The sequence below is a fragment of the Acipenser ruthenus genome, chromosome 12 (genome assembly GCF_902713425.1).
Source record: "Acipenser ruthenus chromosome 12, fAciRut3.2 maternal haplotype, whole genome shotgun sequence".
Taxonomy (NCBI): Eukaryota; Metazoa; Chordata; class Actinopteri; order Acipenseriformes; family Acipenseridae; genus Acipenser; species Acipenser ruthenus.
The window spans coordinates 6,939,018-6,952,414 of NC_081200.1; the positions used below are offsets into that span (position 1 = coordinate 6,939,018).

The following is a 13,397-nucleotide window of genomic DNA, read 5'->3' on the forward strand; positions in this document are numbered from 1 at the left end:
ACCTGAAGATTATGTTAAAATGTGGCTAGGCAAAGACCAGCATGCAGCTACCAACACTAACAATATGGAACAAAACTCCAAAAGCAGATCAAGCAGCACTAGTCGGCGGAACACAGAGGACAGAAGGTGCCCACTTGAAAACCCAAGAGATGTGCCCTACTTAGCTCAATCCAGACGGTTGTCATGCTGATGTGCTGGGGAGACCACACTGTGGCTGATCCCCGGAGCCAGCATCGCAGCCGTTGTGTGTGCTAATGCACTGGGGAGGCAAAATAAGCTGATCCCTGGAGCCAGCATTACACTTCAGCCATCAACACCAGGCAGAAGGATATCTACATCATCAGATGGAAAGAAACGCAAATGGATGGAGATGCAGATGGATCACATTAGTTTACTGTAAAGCTGCGTCTTAGTTGGTGCTTATCTTGGCGAGAGCCGAGTTCAAATCAGCATGACGTTTTAACATCTACTCTCATGTAATGGAAATCACATGAAGCATATGCGGAAGTTGCTGTACATTAGGGCCCAGATATTCGAAAGGTTTGCGCACCGCGCAGAGGGTTATGCGCGTCGCAAATGGCCATTATTCGCGAATGCGCAAAATGTGCCATATTCGAATCTTCTTTTTGCGTGCCACAATCCTTTTTACACTGTGCACAAATATAATGTATGCATAGCGCAATTTGGCGTGAGTGGCCGACAATTTGCGAGATCCTGCCATGTTCAAAAGTATGCGCCAAGCACAAAACCAGTTTTGCGAGGCACAAAATAACACTTTTAAAAAGCAAGTTTTAACACCGCGCACATCACTCCAGCACTCTCACCCAATCACTGAAGTGAAATGCAGGCGCTTTCCGAGGTACTACAACAATGGAAAACACTATATAATGATTTTATTCAAAAGAACGATTGTTAAAGCAGCATCACTACTGTTAATACATGTTTAAAAATTAAACAGGGAAGCTGCAATCTTGATCGTTCTTTCGGACCGAAAGAAAACGAATCACTTTCCCAAGCACGCTTTCTTGGTGCTGAAAGAATAACTCCCAAAACAGAATCAAGAGTACAGCACAGTATCATAGTACATACCGTCAGTGTATAACATAGACCGAGCCAGCAGATACTAAACAACTACCTGTATAATGCACAAAAGCTTTACTGTAATAGACAGCAGTATATCAACCCTAGATCAATCAATCAACAGTTTGCACATCCTTACCTTGCATTCACATATATTTCAATATCAAAGACACTGCTTATACAGTAGTAGGGTAGGCTACTGATTACTGTATTGGTAACATTTTGTCTGTGTTTTGAATGTAAAATGTACAAAAGGTGCTCCTTTCTTATTCCACTGCCCATTCAGCCCGTTTTACTTAATAATAATAATAATAATAATAATAATAATAATAATAATAATAATAATTTAAGTTTAATTAATTGCCCCCCCCCCCCCCCAGGTTTGTCAAGCTCTGCTATAAAAAACAGGTGATTCCAGCTGGATTAATATTATTAATTGTTGTTGTTTTGTTAATGTATTGTGTGTATTTTCTTATAATAGACGCCCTTATCCAGGGCAACTTACAGTTCTTACAAAAAAACACATTACAAAAATCAGATCAGTCCAGACAGGGAGCAATAGCGGTTTGATAAGCAGGATCATGGCTAATACTGAGAAAGAAAAAAGGATGGTACTGTAACAGAAAAGAAGAAAGTCCAAAAATGTAAATGAATTAGAATAGGTAACATGTACTCATATTTGTGTGACACCTGGCAAAATTATGGAGACAGTAGAGAAATCATAAATTCCCAGCAAACATCACAGCATAGATACACCTGTTTGAATTCTGTAGAATCTGTGATGGCCCTTTAAATATTTAACTTATTAGCCTTGCGAATGCCTGTGATAATGATAATGAAAAACGTCTTATAAAGCACTTTTTCATGTGAGACACAGTAACACACTGTTTTAAAAACAAATGCAAATGACACGGGTACCTGTGGTCGGCTCCTGTTCTGTATACCAACGTCAATCCCAAAAAAAGAATCCCATATTAAGCATCCATTTGAAAATACAATTTGCATTTTCACTCCACGCTCAGGGGGTGCAGCATGTTTTTAAGAGCAGCTACATTTGTATTGTGTGAATACTGGTAAGTGACTAATTTAAAACTATTTTACCATTTTTATGCATTTTCCCAACTAAACACCTGCATTTTGATTTGAATTGACATGTAAATAGGTGTATTCATGCTACAGTATAAATAAACTCCTTGAAGTACAATAATTAAGATAAATCTCCATATGTATATATATATATATATATATACTGTATATATAAAGGAAATGTATTGTTTGATTTGTAAAAACATGCAGTTTATACTACCAGCATTAAAATACAGGAATATTGTTTAGCAAGTTGCATTACCAAAATAGGTTCTCCAGTATCATAAACTGTATGGACTTATTAATGTCAGTGCTTTTTAAATAGGATTAACTCCACATAAAGTGTGACACCATATACACCAAACGTAACTGAAAACAGTATTTTACTGATTTCATTAACCTGAAATCAGTATTTAAATACACACACACACACACACACACACACAAATATATATATATATATATATATATACAGTATATATATATATATATATATATATATATATATATATATATATATATATATATATATATATAACATCATGCAATGACTGCCAAACAAATCTAAAGTAATTACAAGTTTGTTTGTTTGTTTGTTTGTTTGTTAGTTTAATGGAAACTTCATGGAAAGACAGGCTTCAAAAATGAATCAAAGTCATCTTAACAGCACCAGTGAGGACCATTCTCCCTCAGTTATTTGTACTAAAGACACCAGCATCACTCGAGTGGTTTTTCCATGTCTGTACACACTCCTCTTCTTCACTGCAGTAATCTTTAACAGTCTGGCAGCATGGATCTCCTTTCATCTTCCAACTTCAAAAACGTTTGTTGTATACCTGAAAAATGTGGTAGTCTCTGACCTTCTAAGAACAGTGACAATGTTAATTAAGGTGATCAGCGATACCGAGCTTGGATCATGGCAGCTACAGGCTTTCACGTGTCGCTTCTCAGCTGTTGTCTTCTACTTCACCATGTATATGAATATTATACTGCTTGGGCTGATAAGTCTTGATCGCTTTGTCAAAATCGTGAAACCTTTTGGAAAAAACCTGATTCAGAACCCAACCTTCACACAAGTCCTGACAGTAATTATTTGGATAGTATTGTTTAGCACAACAGCTTTGCCAAATATGATTCTGACAGACGAGGTACCGACACCATCTTCAGCGAAGGACTGCATGTTACTGAAAGGATCCCTTGGAGTATACTGGCACGAAGCTGTAATCTATGTTACTAAAATAATTTTTTGGACAGTTTTTGCTTTGATGGTTACCTTTTACACATTAATAAGTAAGAAAGTCTACGAATCTTACAGAAATTCCAGAAGTAATGATAAAAATTCTACAAGAAAAGCCAAGGCCCGAGTGTTTATTATCGTAGGTGTGTTCTTTGTTTGCTTTGCACCTTATCATTTTGTTAGAATTCCCTACACCTTGACTCAGATTGAAAAAGGAAGCAACTGTGAGAAAAGCTCTGTCCTGTACATTTTAAAAGAAAGTACCTTGTGGCTGAGTGCTTCCAACATCTGCCTGAATCCAGTAATATTTATATTCATGTGCAAATCATTCAGACAAATCTTGCTTAAAACTCTGAGATTTAAAAAGAGTCTGCCTGTTAAAGCTAATGATTTAACTCATCTTGAAAGTGCTGCAAATGGAATGAACAGATCTTGATAGTCAAAACACTCACGGCAAAATAATATTATATCTTTTATAAATATAATATTATATTTTTTTACAAGATACAGGAGTTGATTGAGCAATCCTATACATTTATGTGTGATACAAATGTACCCCGATAATAATAATGTGTCTTGTATTTTCTAATATTAGGAAACCAAATATTTGCTACTTCATTACTCCTACGTCATTACTCAAGTGTGTTCTTATAAGTACTACATATTGACCTTGTTCTATAGATAGAGTAAGTTCATGAATTTAGAGTTAATGTTGAGGTTATTTCAGCCTTTCAATATGAATTGCAGCTGCTAAATTACAGATCTCATTCTCACAAGTGAAGCTATGCCTGTTCTAGCTATATACTGTACATTATGCATGGTTATTCTTCATGCCTCATATATTATACCGATCCAATGCTACAGAGATTGACGCATGTTCTGCTTCCTCATTGATGTACAATAAAAAACAAATACACAAATGACACCGCTCAGATCTTTACAGTTTTGAAAAATAATACTAAGAAACGATCAGATACAATAATTTTTTGTATGTACCTGTATCTACTTTATTTAATATTATATTTTTTAAAATGTGTAAAGTTTTAAAAAAAATAAGTGTTTAAATATTGTAAGTATTTTGATGTAAATAAAATATAACAAAATTATAGCAAATATAATGTGGTATATGTTTTTCTTTGTACAGTATTTTGATATCAAGCTAACATCTCAATAGCTGAACAAACAGCAATTTAGCAGCATATTAAATTAACGTGCCTGGATTAACAGTTATTTGGATAGTATTATTTAGTACAACAGCATTGCCAAATATGACTCTGACAGACAAGGCAATGGCACCATCTTCAGCAAAGGACTGCACGTTACTGAAAAAGGATCCCTTGAATTGAAATGGCACAAAGGCTTTATGACAATTTTTTTGGTCCGTTTTTGCATTAACAGTTTTCCGTTACACATTTATAATCCAGAAAGTGTATGAATCTCTCAGAAATTCCAAAAGCAAACCAAACCATTCTAAAAGACAAATGAAGGCCAGAGTGTTTATTGTAGTAGCTGTGTTCTTTATCTTTTTTGCTTCTTCTCATCTTGTTAAAATACCACAAACCCAGCACAGGACACTGGGAAAGCAGGCAGCTGCACAGCAGAGAACTTGCTCTACCTTGCAAAAGAAAGTGCAGTAGTCCGTCGCATGTCCGACTACGGTGGGACCAGAGTAAGGGCTGATATGTAAAAAGTCGGATAAATTAATCCTGTTTTAAATACCATTAAACACAGCTGTAACAATTGCCCCACAGGCAAACAGGATATATTTACATATCAACACACTGTACAGCTCATGTGACACTACCAGCAATGGTCAGTCTTTGTCTCTCTCTCTCTCTCTCTCTCTCTCTCTCTCTCTCTCTCTCTCTCTCTCTCTCTCTCTCTCTCTCTCTCTCTCTCTCTCTCTCTCTCTCTCTCTCTCTCTCTCTCTCTCTCTCACTTGGTTTTGCAGCAGCTCGGAGGTGGATAAATGGAACCTTTTCATATCCTTGCAACAGACCTACCTGCTGATTAGATTTCACACCTGGTAATCACAGACACAGCAGACGGACTCTCCCAGGAGTGTCAGGTACTTCATTAATTACCTGAATTAAATAAACATAGCCTAAAGTGATGTTCCCTCTCTGTATTGGTAAAATTAAGACACAAATCTTAATTGCTTAAAGTTGCCATTTACCCGAGTGAGTTGAACAGCGATCTGAGGACTAAATCCATTGTACATTTCTATAAACGTTTTCCAATCTGTTTTCAATGTTAACAATTAAATAAAGGTATCTTCTGAGTTCATTCAACAACAAATAAAAGCTGTCTGAGAATATGGAGGCTCAATCAGAATTTATTTCTGCAGAGCTGACACCGCAAAAGCCACTGGCTTGAGTGACAGTAGTTCTAAGCCAGTCTGATTTGTGTATTGTCATGTTAGAATTGTTGGCTCAAGAGTGATTAATACACATTTTAGATTAAATCAGGCAAATGTGCCAAATGAAGTGCTGCCCTCTGCTTGTTGCTCTGGGAAATGCTTCGTCACTCACTGTAAACCCTAACGCAGGAATTCCCAAACTGGATGCCAGGGCCATGAATCTATTCATTTACTGTGCATGGTACTGTAAATAGTTGCTGTAAATGAAACTAATTACAAATACTGCATTACAATACAATGACCATAGTAAATACTGCAGGCTATTACAGTATAGCCTTATTGGAAGTAGGATGCAGTCTATATTTTATTCATTTGTATAACCAATTTCCATATTCTCAGAACACACTGTTTCACGTTGCATGAGACAAATGATCACAATAATGGTAACTATCACAAAAAAATGACAAATAAATTAAAAGGTACCATATCTTAGACTCAAGATGACCTCAACGCTTATAAATGAGCAGCATGTTAAAGATATGTGTCCATACATGAAAAGGTTCTAATAACTTGGTACCTCACTAGATTTAGAAAATTCCTATCACTTACTCACTTCCTGTGCTCTGCGGTTAGACCATACAGTAAGATTAAGAAATCCCTATAGCACAGTGTGTGATCAGATAACAGATAATTTAATTTATATTTATAGCGATCAGTGATGCATGTCGCTACTCAGCTGTTGTCTTCTACCTTACCATGTATATGAGTATTATCCTGCTTGGGCTAATAAGTCTTGATCGGTATCTCAAAATCGTGAAGCCCTTTGAAAAAAACTTGATGCGGAATCCAACTTTCGGGAAAGTTCTGACAGCGCTTATTTGGACTGTAGTGTTTTGTACGACAGCATTGCCAAATGTGATTCTGACAGACAAGACGCCAAACACCACGTGAGAACTGAAGAACTGCATCTCACCAAAAGGACCCCTTGGATGTAAATGACATGACGCCGCGATCTACAGCTGTGAAATTATTTGTTGGATTATTTTTGTTTTGATGGTCATCTTTTATACATTCGTCAGCAAGAAAGTGTTAAAATGGAACAAGAATTTCAGAAGCAAAAATAAAAATACTAAAAGAAAAACTCAAGCCAGAGTGTTTGTCGTAGTAGCGGTATTCTTTATCTGCTTTGCGCCGTATCATATTGTCAGAATACCCTACACCTAGGGGTGCACTGGAGGAGGGGCCAACTGCACAGCTGCAAGACAACTGCCCAACCTGCTGAAGATCGCAAAAGAAAGTACTCAGTGGTTATCTGCAACCAACACATCCTTAGACCCACTCGTTTACATATTACTGTGCAAATCACTTAGAAAAAAGTTGCTTTGATCTATAAGACTTAAAAAGAGTCTACTTGTTGACATATTGACAGATCCTGGATCAACTGGAAATGAGGAGGAAACATCTCAATAGCATGGGTATTTCAGTCCTAGACAGTATAGGCAATGATACCTAGAACAATATTTTGCCGTGCTTAACACCTAGAACAAGCATCTTTAATTATATAGTGTCTGTTACAGTCACTATATAATGACTGTAACAGCACGGGGCAGCAGTGTGGAGTAGCGGTTAGGGCTCTGGACTCTTGACCGGAGGGTTGTGGGTTCAATCCCCAGTGGGGGACACTGCTGTTGTACCCTTGAGCAAGGTACTTTACCTAGATTGCTCCAGTAAAAACCCAACTGTATAAATAGGTAATTGTATGTAAAAATAATGTGATATCTGTATAATGTGATATATTGTAACAATTGTAAGTCGCCCTGGATAAGGGTGTCTGCTAAGAAATAAATAATAATAATATTTCACGGGGCGGAGCTATGCCACCTGATAGTGTTTATTGACAGAGTTAGTAAACATATACACATGGAGAGAGAGGCTCCGCCTCTTCCAGGCCCAACATTTACTTGATCGATAGACACAATAAACAGGAGGGGGGCCACCGTCTTTGAGGTGACCCCCCTCCTGTTTATTGTGTCCCAACAAACGAGAGGGGCACCGTCTCTGAGGTTACCCGACATACGAAGAGGCTCGCGAACCGGAAAGAAAACATGAATTAGTATTGATAACACAAAAGAGGTTCCGGCTCTTCCTGACCCAACATATACAGTAGGCGGGTTCCGTCGCTGAGGAGACCCGACAAACAGGAGGGGGGCCACCGTCTTTGAGGTGACCCGACATACCAAGAGGGGCACCGTCTCTGAGGTTACCCGACATACGAAGAGGCTCGCGAACCGGAAAGAAAACATAAAGTTAGTATTTGTTAAAACATATAATGCGTGGTGTTCCACCTCTTTGAAGCCCAACATAATAGAAGGGGGGTTCCGTCGCTGAGGAGACCCGACAAACAGGAGAGGGGCCATCGTCTTTGAGGAGACCCGACAAACACGAGGGATACCACCGCTTGGGGACCCTCACATAGAGGCATCAGACCTGAAAGAAGAATCCCAAAAGAAACATACATGCAGATAGAAGGGTTTGGCCGGGGGTCCCCTCTGACTCATGGAGAACCCTCCTCTATGAGGTAAATGAAGCGGAGCTTAACAAAGGGTTGGAGAAAGTGGAATCACTAACCCCCCAGAGGAGACCGATGCAAAGGCGGTTGAGATGCTAGAGGAGGAGGAGGGAGGAGGAGGAAACGAAAAACACAAGACAGCGAGGTAGAGGTGACTAATGTTTAAATAAGGTAGGTTTAATTGGTGACAGCAGATGATAGGTTGTTGGTGCCTAGCTCCACCCCCTGAACCCCACCTATAGGTTAACATATAAAGATCACAAAACAGATTAACTAAAAAAAATCTATAACAGGAAACATACCTTAATATGTTTCATAGCAATCTTATGCAGTCTTTATATGTATTTAATATTAAGTTTAGAGATTTTGTTGAATCATTATTGCAGAATCATTTTAAGATTGCTTGTTAATATCTAGTGCCTTTATATTCTTTAAAAAGTTATGTATTTTTGTATTTTCATAAATACACTACAGTACACCTTTTATTTTTAAATGGCAGTTTGTTGCTTGTGTGTGTCTGTTTTTTACAAATTTATTTAGAAATGATTTAATACTGTATGCAGGTTTAACAATGAAATAACAACACTATATGGTCTCTCCATGTGTATATCCTGTTTGTGTAGCTGTTGCACCTGCAGGTGTAGCTGTTGCAACTGCTTTTGTTGATTCAGTAGTTCCACTTTAATAAAAGAGGCAGCAGTCAGAGCTTTGGGTTTGTATCCTGCATATAACACTCACTGCAAGCACTGGGCAATTTAGAATATTGTATAGGCTGCTGTACAATACAAGCTAATAGCCACAGAGGAGAGGTTTTGCCACGATTGAAAAACAGTCTATATCTTACAGCACCCTACCCAACGTACATTTTTTATAATATGCATTTAAATAAGAATAATTTAATTTTATACAGTAGGTAAATTCATTTCAGGTGGTGGTATCGCATAAATATCAGGGACAAAATAAAAAGAAATATATTTGGGCAGGTTATCAGCAAACATGGTTCTGATTTTGGTTACACTTCAGTACAGCATAAGTTAATAAAATATCAATAAATGTGTTATTAGAAAAAACATGTTTTTTGAAGATTATTAACAAACAATATTTATAACTGGTTTATTACTGTTTAATTTTAAAGGCACATAACTAGTGTGAAGCTTGTATTGTTTAAAAGTTATAAGGTTTCTTATAAATTCCTCAGTACATGTATTTATGACTGCCTGCTTTAGCTTATTTCTCATAACTGCAGGAATGGAAAATAAAACTCCTACTGCATAGCCGTTTCACCCATTCCAGGTTTTACTATGAGCTGGATTAGCCACAGTGCATAGGAAACAGGCTCAGGTGTGTCTTACTAAGCTCATAGTAAAACCAGGAATGGATCAAACTGCTATGCAATGGGAGTCTTATTAACATCCCTATAACTGTCCAATATAGCACCTTTTATAACTATTTTATAGATACATTTTGTAATCTTTATAAAAAGGATCGTTAAACTAAAAACGCTCTATATGGTAAACATTTACATCAGTGGTTCCTCAAGAAAGGGCTTTATAGTGTGAGTACTGCACACAGTGTATGCTGATGAAGTGAAACCCTGGTTAAACCTCCATCTGAACACAGGCATGCCCACAGATACCCGCTGCTCACTGCTCAGGAAATGGCAAGCTCTGTAACTCTGAACCACAGCAGAACTCTGACTGCAGAGGTCTTTAAATTTGCAAAGCGAGCTGGGGAGGACAGCTCATTATCAACGAGAGCATGGGAAGTGCTACGAGCAGATGGGTCCTTTTACTGAAAAGGGTTTGTTGTGAGTAGGAAGCCTATTTGCTTTGATGTTAGAGAGTTAAGGCTTGATGGACCTGTTCCGAGCCCTTTGGGTTTGTGTGTCTGCAGTTTTGCATTTTGAACCCAACACCTTCACACCAGCCCTCTTTATAGGCTGAAAACAGGTGTTTCAACAGCAGCCTTCTGTGTTTTCAACGGCCATGCAAATAAGGTGCTGATTCACAAGCATGTTAAGCCTTTCATTCAAATGTTGACCATTGTTAAGTGAAACAAATGTGAGGCTGAACACAATAGAAATAAGGGCACAGATAATGCACTACTGCTTGAGTTTATGTGTACAAGCCTTAAACATTTATGCATTCATTTACCAATATGACTTCCATTCAGTTTCCCATGATATTCAACCCTCTATGATATATTGCATTTTAACATAAACACGTCAGAAACTATTAGAAGGCTGCTACAGCTGTTCATAATAGGATTGACCAATAAAATCAAAGGTGCTGAGACTGAAATAGATTTGAATATTAGGTCAAAATGCTTGAAAGTGTCTTCAAGTCCAGCTCCAGACGACTAGCTCCATCTGCTGGTTGGGAATGTGCTAATTTGCACTTACAGTAAAAATCAATTTACTTGGTTTACTGAAGCCTTTTGAAATTACAATTGCTGATTCATATGTCACACTACAGAAGGGTTAACTAGTGTAATTACATAAATGAAGGGCCGTGCATTGGTGCAGCAGTATGGGGCTGGGGTTTGTGTATTCTGCAAGCAATAAAACAATAAAAACAGCACGGTTTGTGGTAACCTACAGCAAGAAGTCAAAAGGAAACATTCCGTCACTTAAAATCAGCAGTGTCAGAAAGAGAAGTATAATTGATTCGATGAAGAATGCTTGGTTTCATTTCAACAAAGGGCACATTGTAGTGCATGTTAGCGCTTCTGCTTGATTTAGACATCTGAATTTGAATGACACTGGTGAGTGATTTTGAATTCTGCTATGTATACATTGCATTATAATTTGAATTTGAATTTCACGTTACGGTATGTTGCTTTTGATTTTGAGATCAAGAATGAGATTATGCTGTCATAGAATAAAGTGTACATATTAACTTATGAGATGCTGAATCACTTAATAATAATATTAATCACATTAGCAAGGGTTACCAATTAGACCTGACTTACTAACATTTACTGATTTTTAAGAATCAACTGCGACCCTTTTTTTTTTTTTAATGTCTCTGAAAAATTATCTTACGGTTACCAGAACAGGTCATTTGTTACTGTTTAAAAGTCTCTTTAGAATATAGGTGTTCTGTATACTTATTAAATGAGTGTGATAGAAGAAATGGTGAAATGGTAGCTGTATTAGTCATGTAAACATCAATCTCCCTTTCCTACTTTCACCTGTCCAATAAAAGGTATCTCCTTCTGTTTGTCTTAAATGAGTGTAAAATACTTCTATTGTCAGAGAATTGATATTGTGAGTCTATTGCACAAATTGTGGTTTGTATCCAGACAGCAGACAATGAATCTCATTCATTTAATTCACAAAGCTTAAAGATTAATGCATGGTCTGTTGTTAACAGCTGCTATGATTTTTTAACCTAGTTTTTAACCTAGTAATAATAATAATCATTAAAGTTATTTTTTTCATTTATGTAGTTAAAAATATATCAAGACAAAACAAAATCACCTCTGAAATTGAACACCAGTTGTACAAAATACTGTTTTTAATTCTCTCTTTTAGATATGTGTTAAAAATGAACTCAAGCCACCTCAACATTTCCAATGAGCTGCCACCCCCCTCAGGTAAATGTGTCCGAGACACCAGCATCACTCAGGTGGTTTTTCCATGTCTATATAGTATCCTCTTTGCTGTGGGGCTCACCCTCAACTGTCTGGCAGCTTGGATATTTTTCCGCATTCCCAATTCAACCACATTCATTATATACCTAAAAAATGTGGTAGTCGTCGACCTATTAATGACTGTGACAATATTAATTAAAACGATCAGTGATTCAGGACTTGGATCTTGGCAGCTGAAGGCTTTTGTATGTCGATACTCAGCTGTTGTCTTTTACATGACTATGTACATCAGTATCATCCTGCTTGGGCTGATAAGTGTTGATCGGTACCTCAAAATCGCGAAACCCTTTGGAAGAGCCTTCATCCACAACACAACTTTTGGAAAAGTCCTCACGGTGCTGATATGGACGTTAATGTTTTTTATAACAGCCCTGCCAAACATGATTCTGACAAACAAGACCCCCTCTGCATCGGTGAAGAAATGCAGCTCGCTGAAGGGTCCCCTGGGATTAAAGTGGCACGAAGCTGTAAACTACCTCTGCCAAATTATTTTCTGGACTGTTCTTGCCCTGATGGTTATCTGTTACACCTTCATAAGCAAGAAAGTGTATGAATCTTACAAAAACTCCAGAAGTAATGATAAAAGAGCCACACGAAAAACAAAGGCCAGAGTGTTTATCGTTGTGGCCGTGTTTTTTATCTGCTTTGCTCCATTTCATTTTACGAGAGTACCGTACACCTTAAGCCAAACAGGAACACTGTCTGACTGCAGGGCACAGAACACACTTTACATGGCAAAGGAAAGCACCATGTGGTTGTCAGCAACCAACACATGCTTAGACCCACTCATATATATTTTCCTGTGCAAAGTGTTTCGAAAAATGCTGTTTGATACTCTGAGACTTAAATCCAAAACTGTTAAGACAAATGAAACCTCGACAAACGCAGAGGAAACACCTATGTAGCATGATGCAACACAATAGAACTGGTTTATACTGCTAAGTTTTACTTTATCCTGACCTTGCTATTTATTTATTTCTGCTGTTTGCTTTTTCGTTGCACTTTCATTTCAAATCAAAACGATGTTTCATGGATTTTTATAAATTACTGTTTTTATGAGAATGGGCAGTACTGATAAGATAACAAAATCAGCTGAAATACTTTTAATCAAGAATATAAGTATACAACATACAAAAGATAACAAGTTTAAAAAAACGTCTTAATGAAACAGGCCAAACAAATTACAGCTGTACTTGTGGTTGTCGCTAAAATCAGCATGTGAAGTAACAGTATTTTTAATTTTTTCAGAAATGTACTGATGTTTCTTTTGCATGCTTTTAGAATTATATCAAAGGATTTTCTTGTTTTGTTATTATTTTATATTATAACAAATTAGTACATATTTTTAAATACTGCAACCGTATACTGTAAAAGAAATGCTTCTATGCCTCTCTAATATGTATTGTAATTAA

The 13,397-nt window shown here is 37.2% G+C and overlaps 2 protein-coding genes and 1 pseudogene across 2 annotated transcripts; 2 read left to right on the forward strand and 1 right to left on the reverse strand.

Annotated features, from left to right (window-relative positions):
* Positions 1-13,397, reverse strand: part of LOC117416781 (mediator of RNA polymerase II transcription subunit 12-like protein) — a 105,843-nt pseudogene that overhangs the window by 43,104 nt on the left and 49,342 nt on the right.
* On the forward strand, positions 2,091-4,442 carry LOC117416663 (P2Y purinoceptor 13-like). Its single transcript, XM_034027972.2, has 2 exons — positions 2,091-2,153; positions 2,775-4,442. The coding sequence occupies exon 2, from the start codon at positions 2,790-2,792 to the stop codon at positions 3,837-3,839; it is 1,050 nt and encodes a 349-aa protein (XP_033883863.1). The 5' UTR covers positions 2,091-2,153; positions 2,775-2,789; the 3' UTR covers positions 3,840-4,442.
* LOC117416666 (P2Y purinoceptor 13-like) lies at positions 11,025-13,335 on the forward strand. The gene is made up of 2 exons (XM_034027975.3): positions 11,025-11,094; positions 11,867-13,335. Exon 2 carries the CDS (start codon positions 11,880-11,882, stop codon positions 12,888-12,890), a length of 1,011 nt encoding a protein of 336 aa, XP_033883866.3. The 5' UTR covers positions 11,025-11,094; positions 11,867-11,879; the 3' UTR covers positions 12,891-13,335.

Bases quoted from the DNA above. Each gene is read 5' to 3' on its own strand.
- LOC117416663 (XM_034027972.2), top strand. From the start codon at position 2,790: ATGGAAAGACAGGCTTCAAAAATGAATCAAAGTCATCTTAACAGCACC.
- LOC117416666 (XM_034027975.3), top strand. From the start codon at position 11,880: ATGAACTCAAGCCACCTCAACATTTCCAATGAGCTGCCACCCCCCTCA.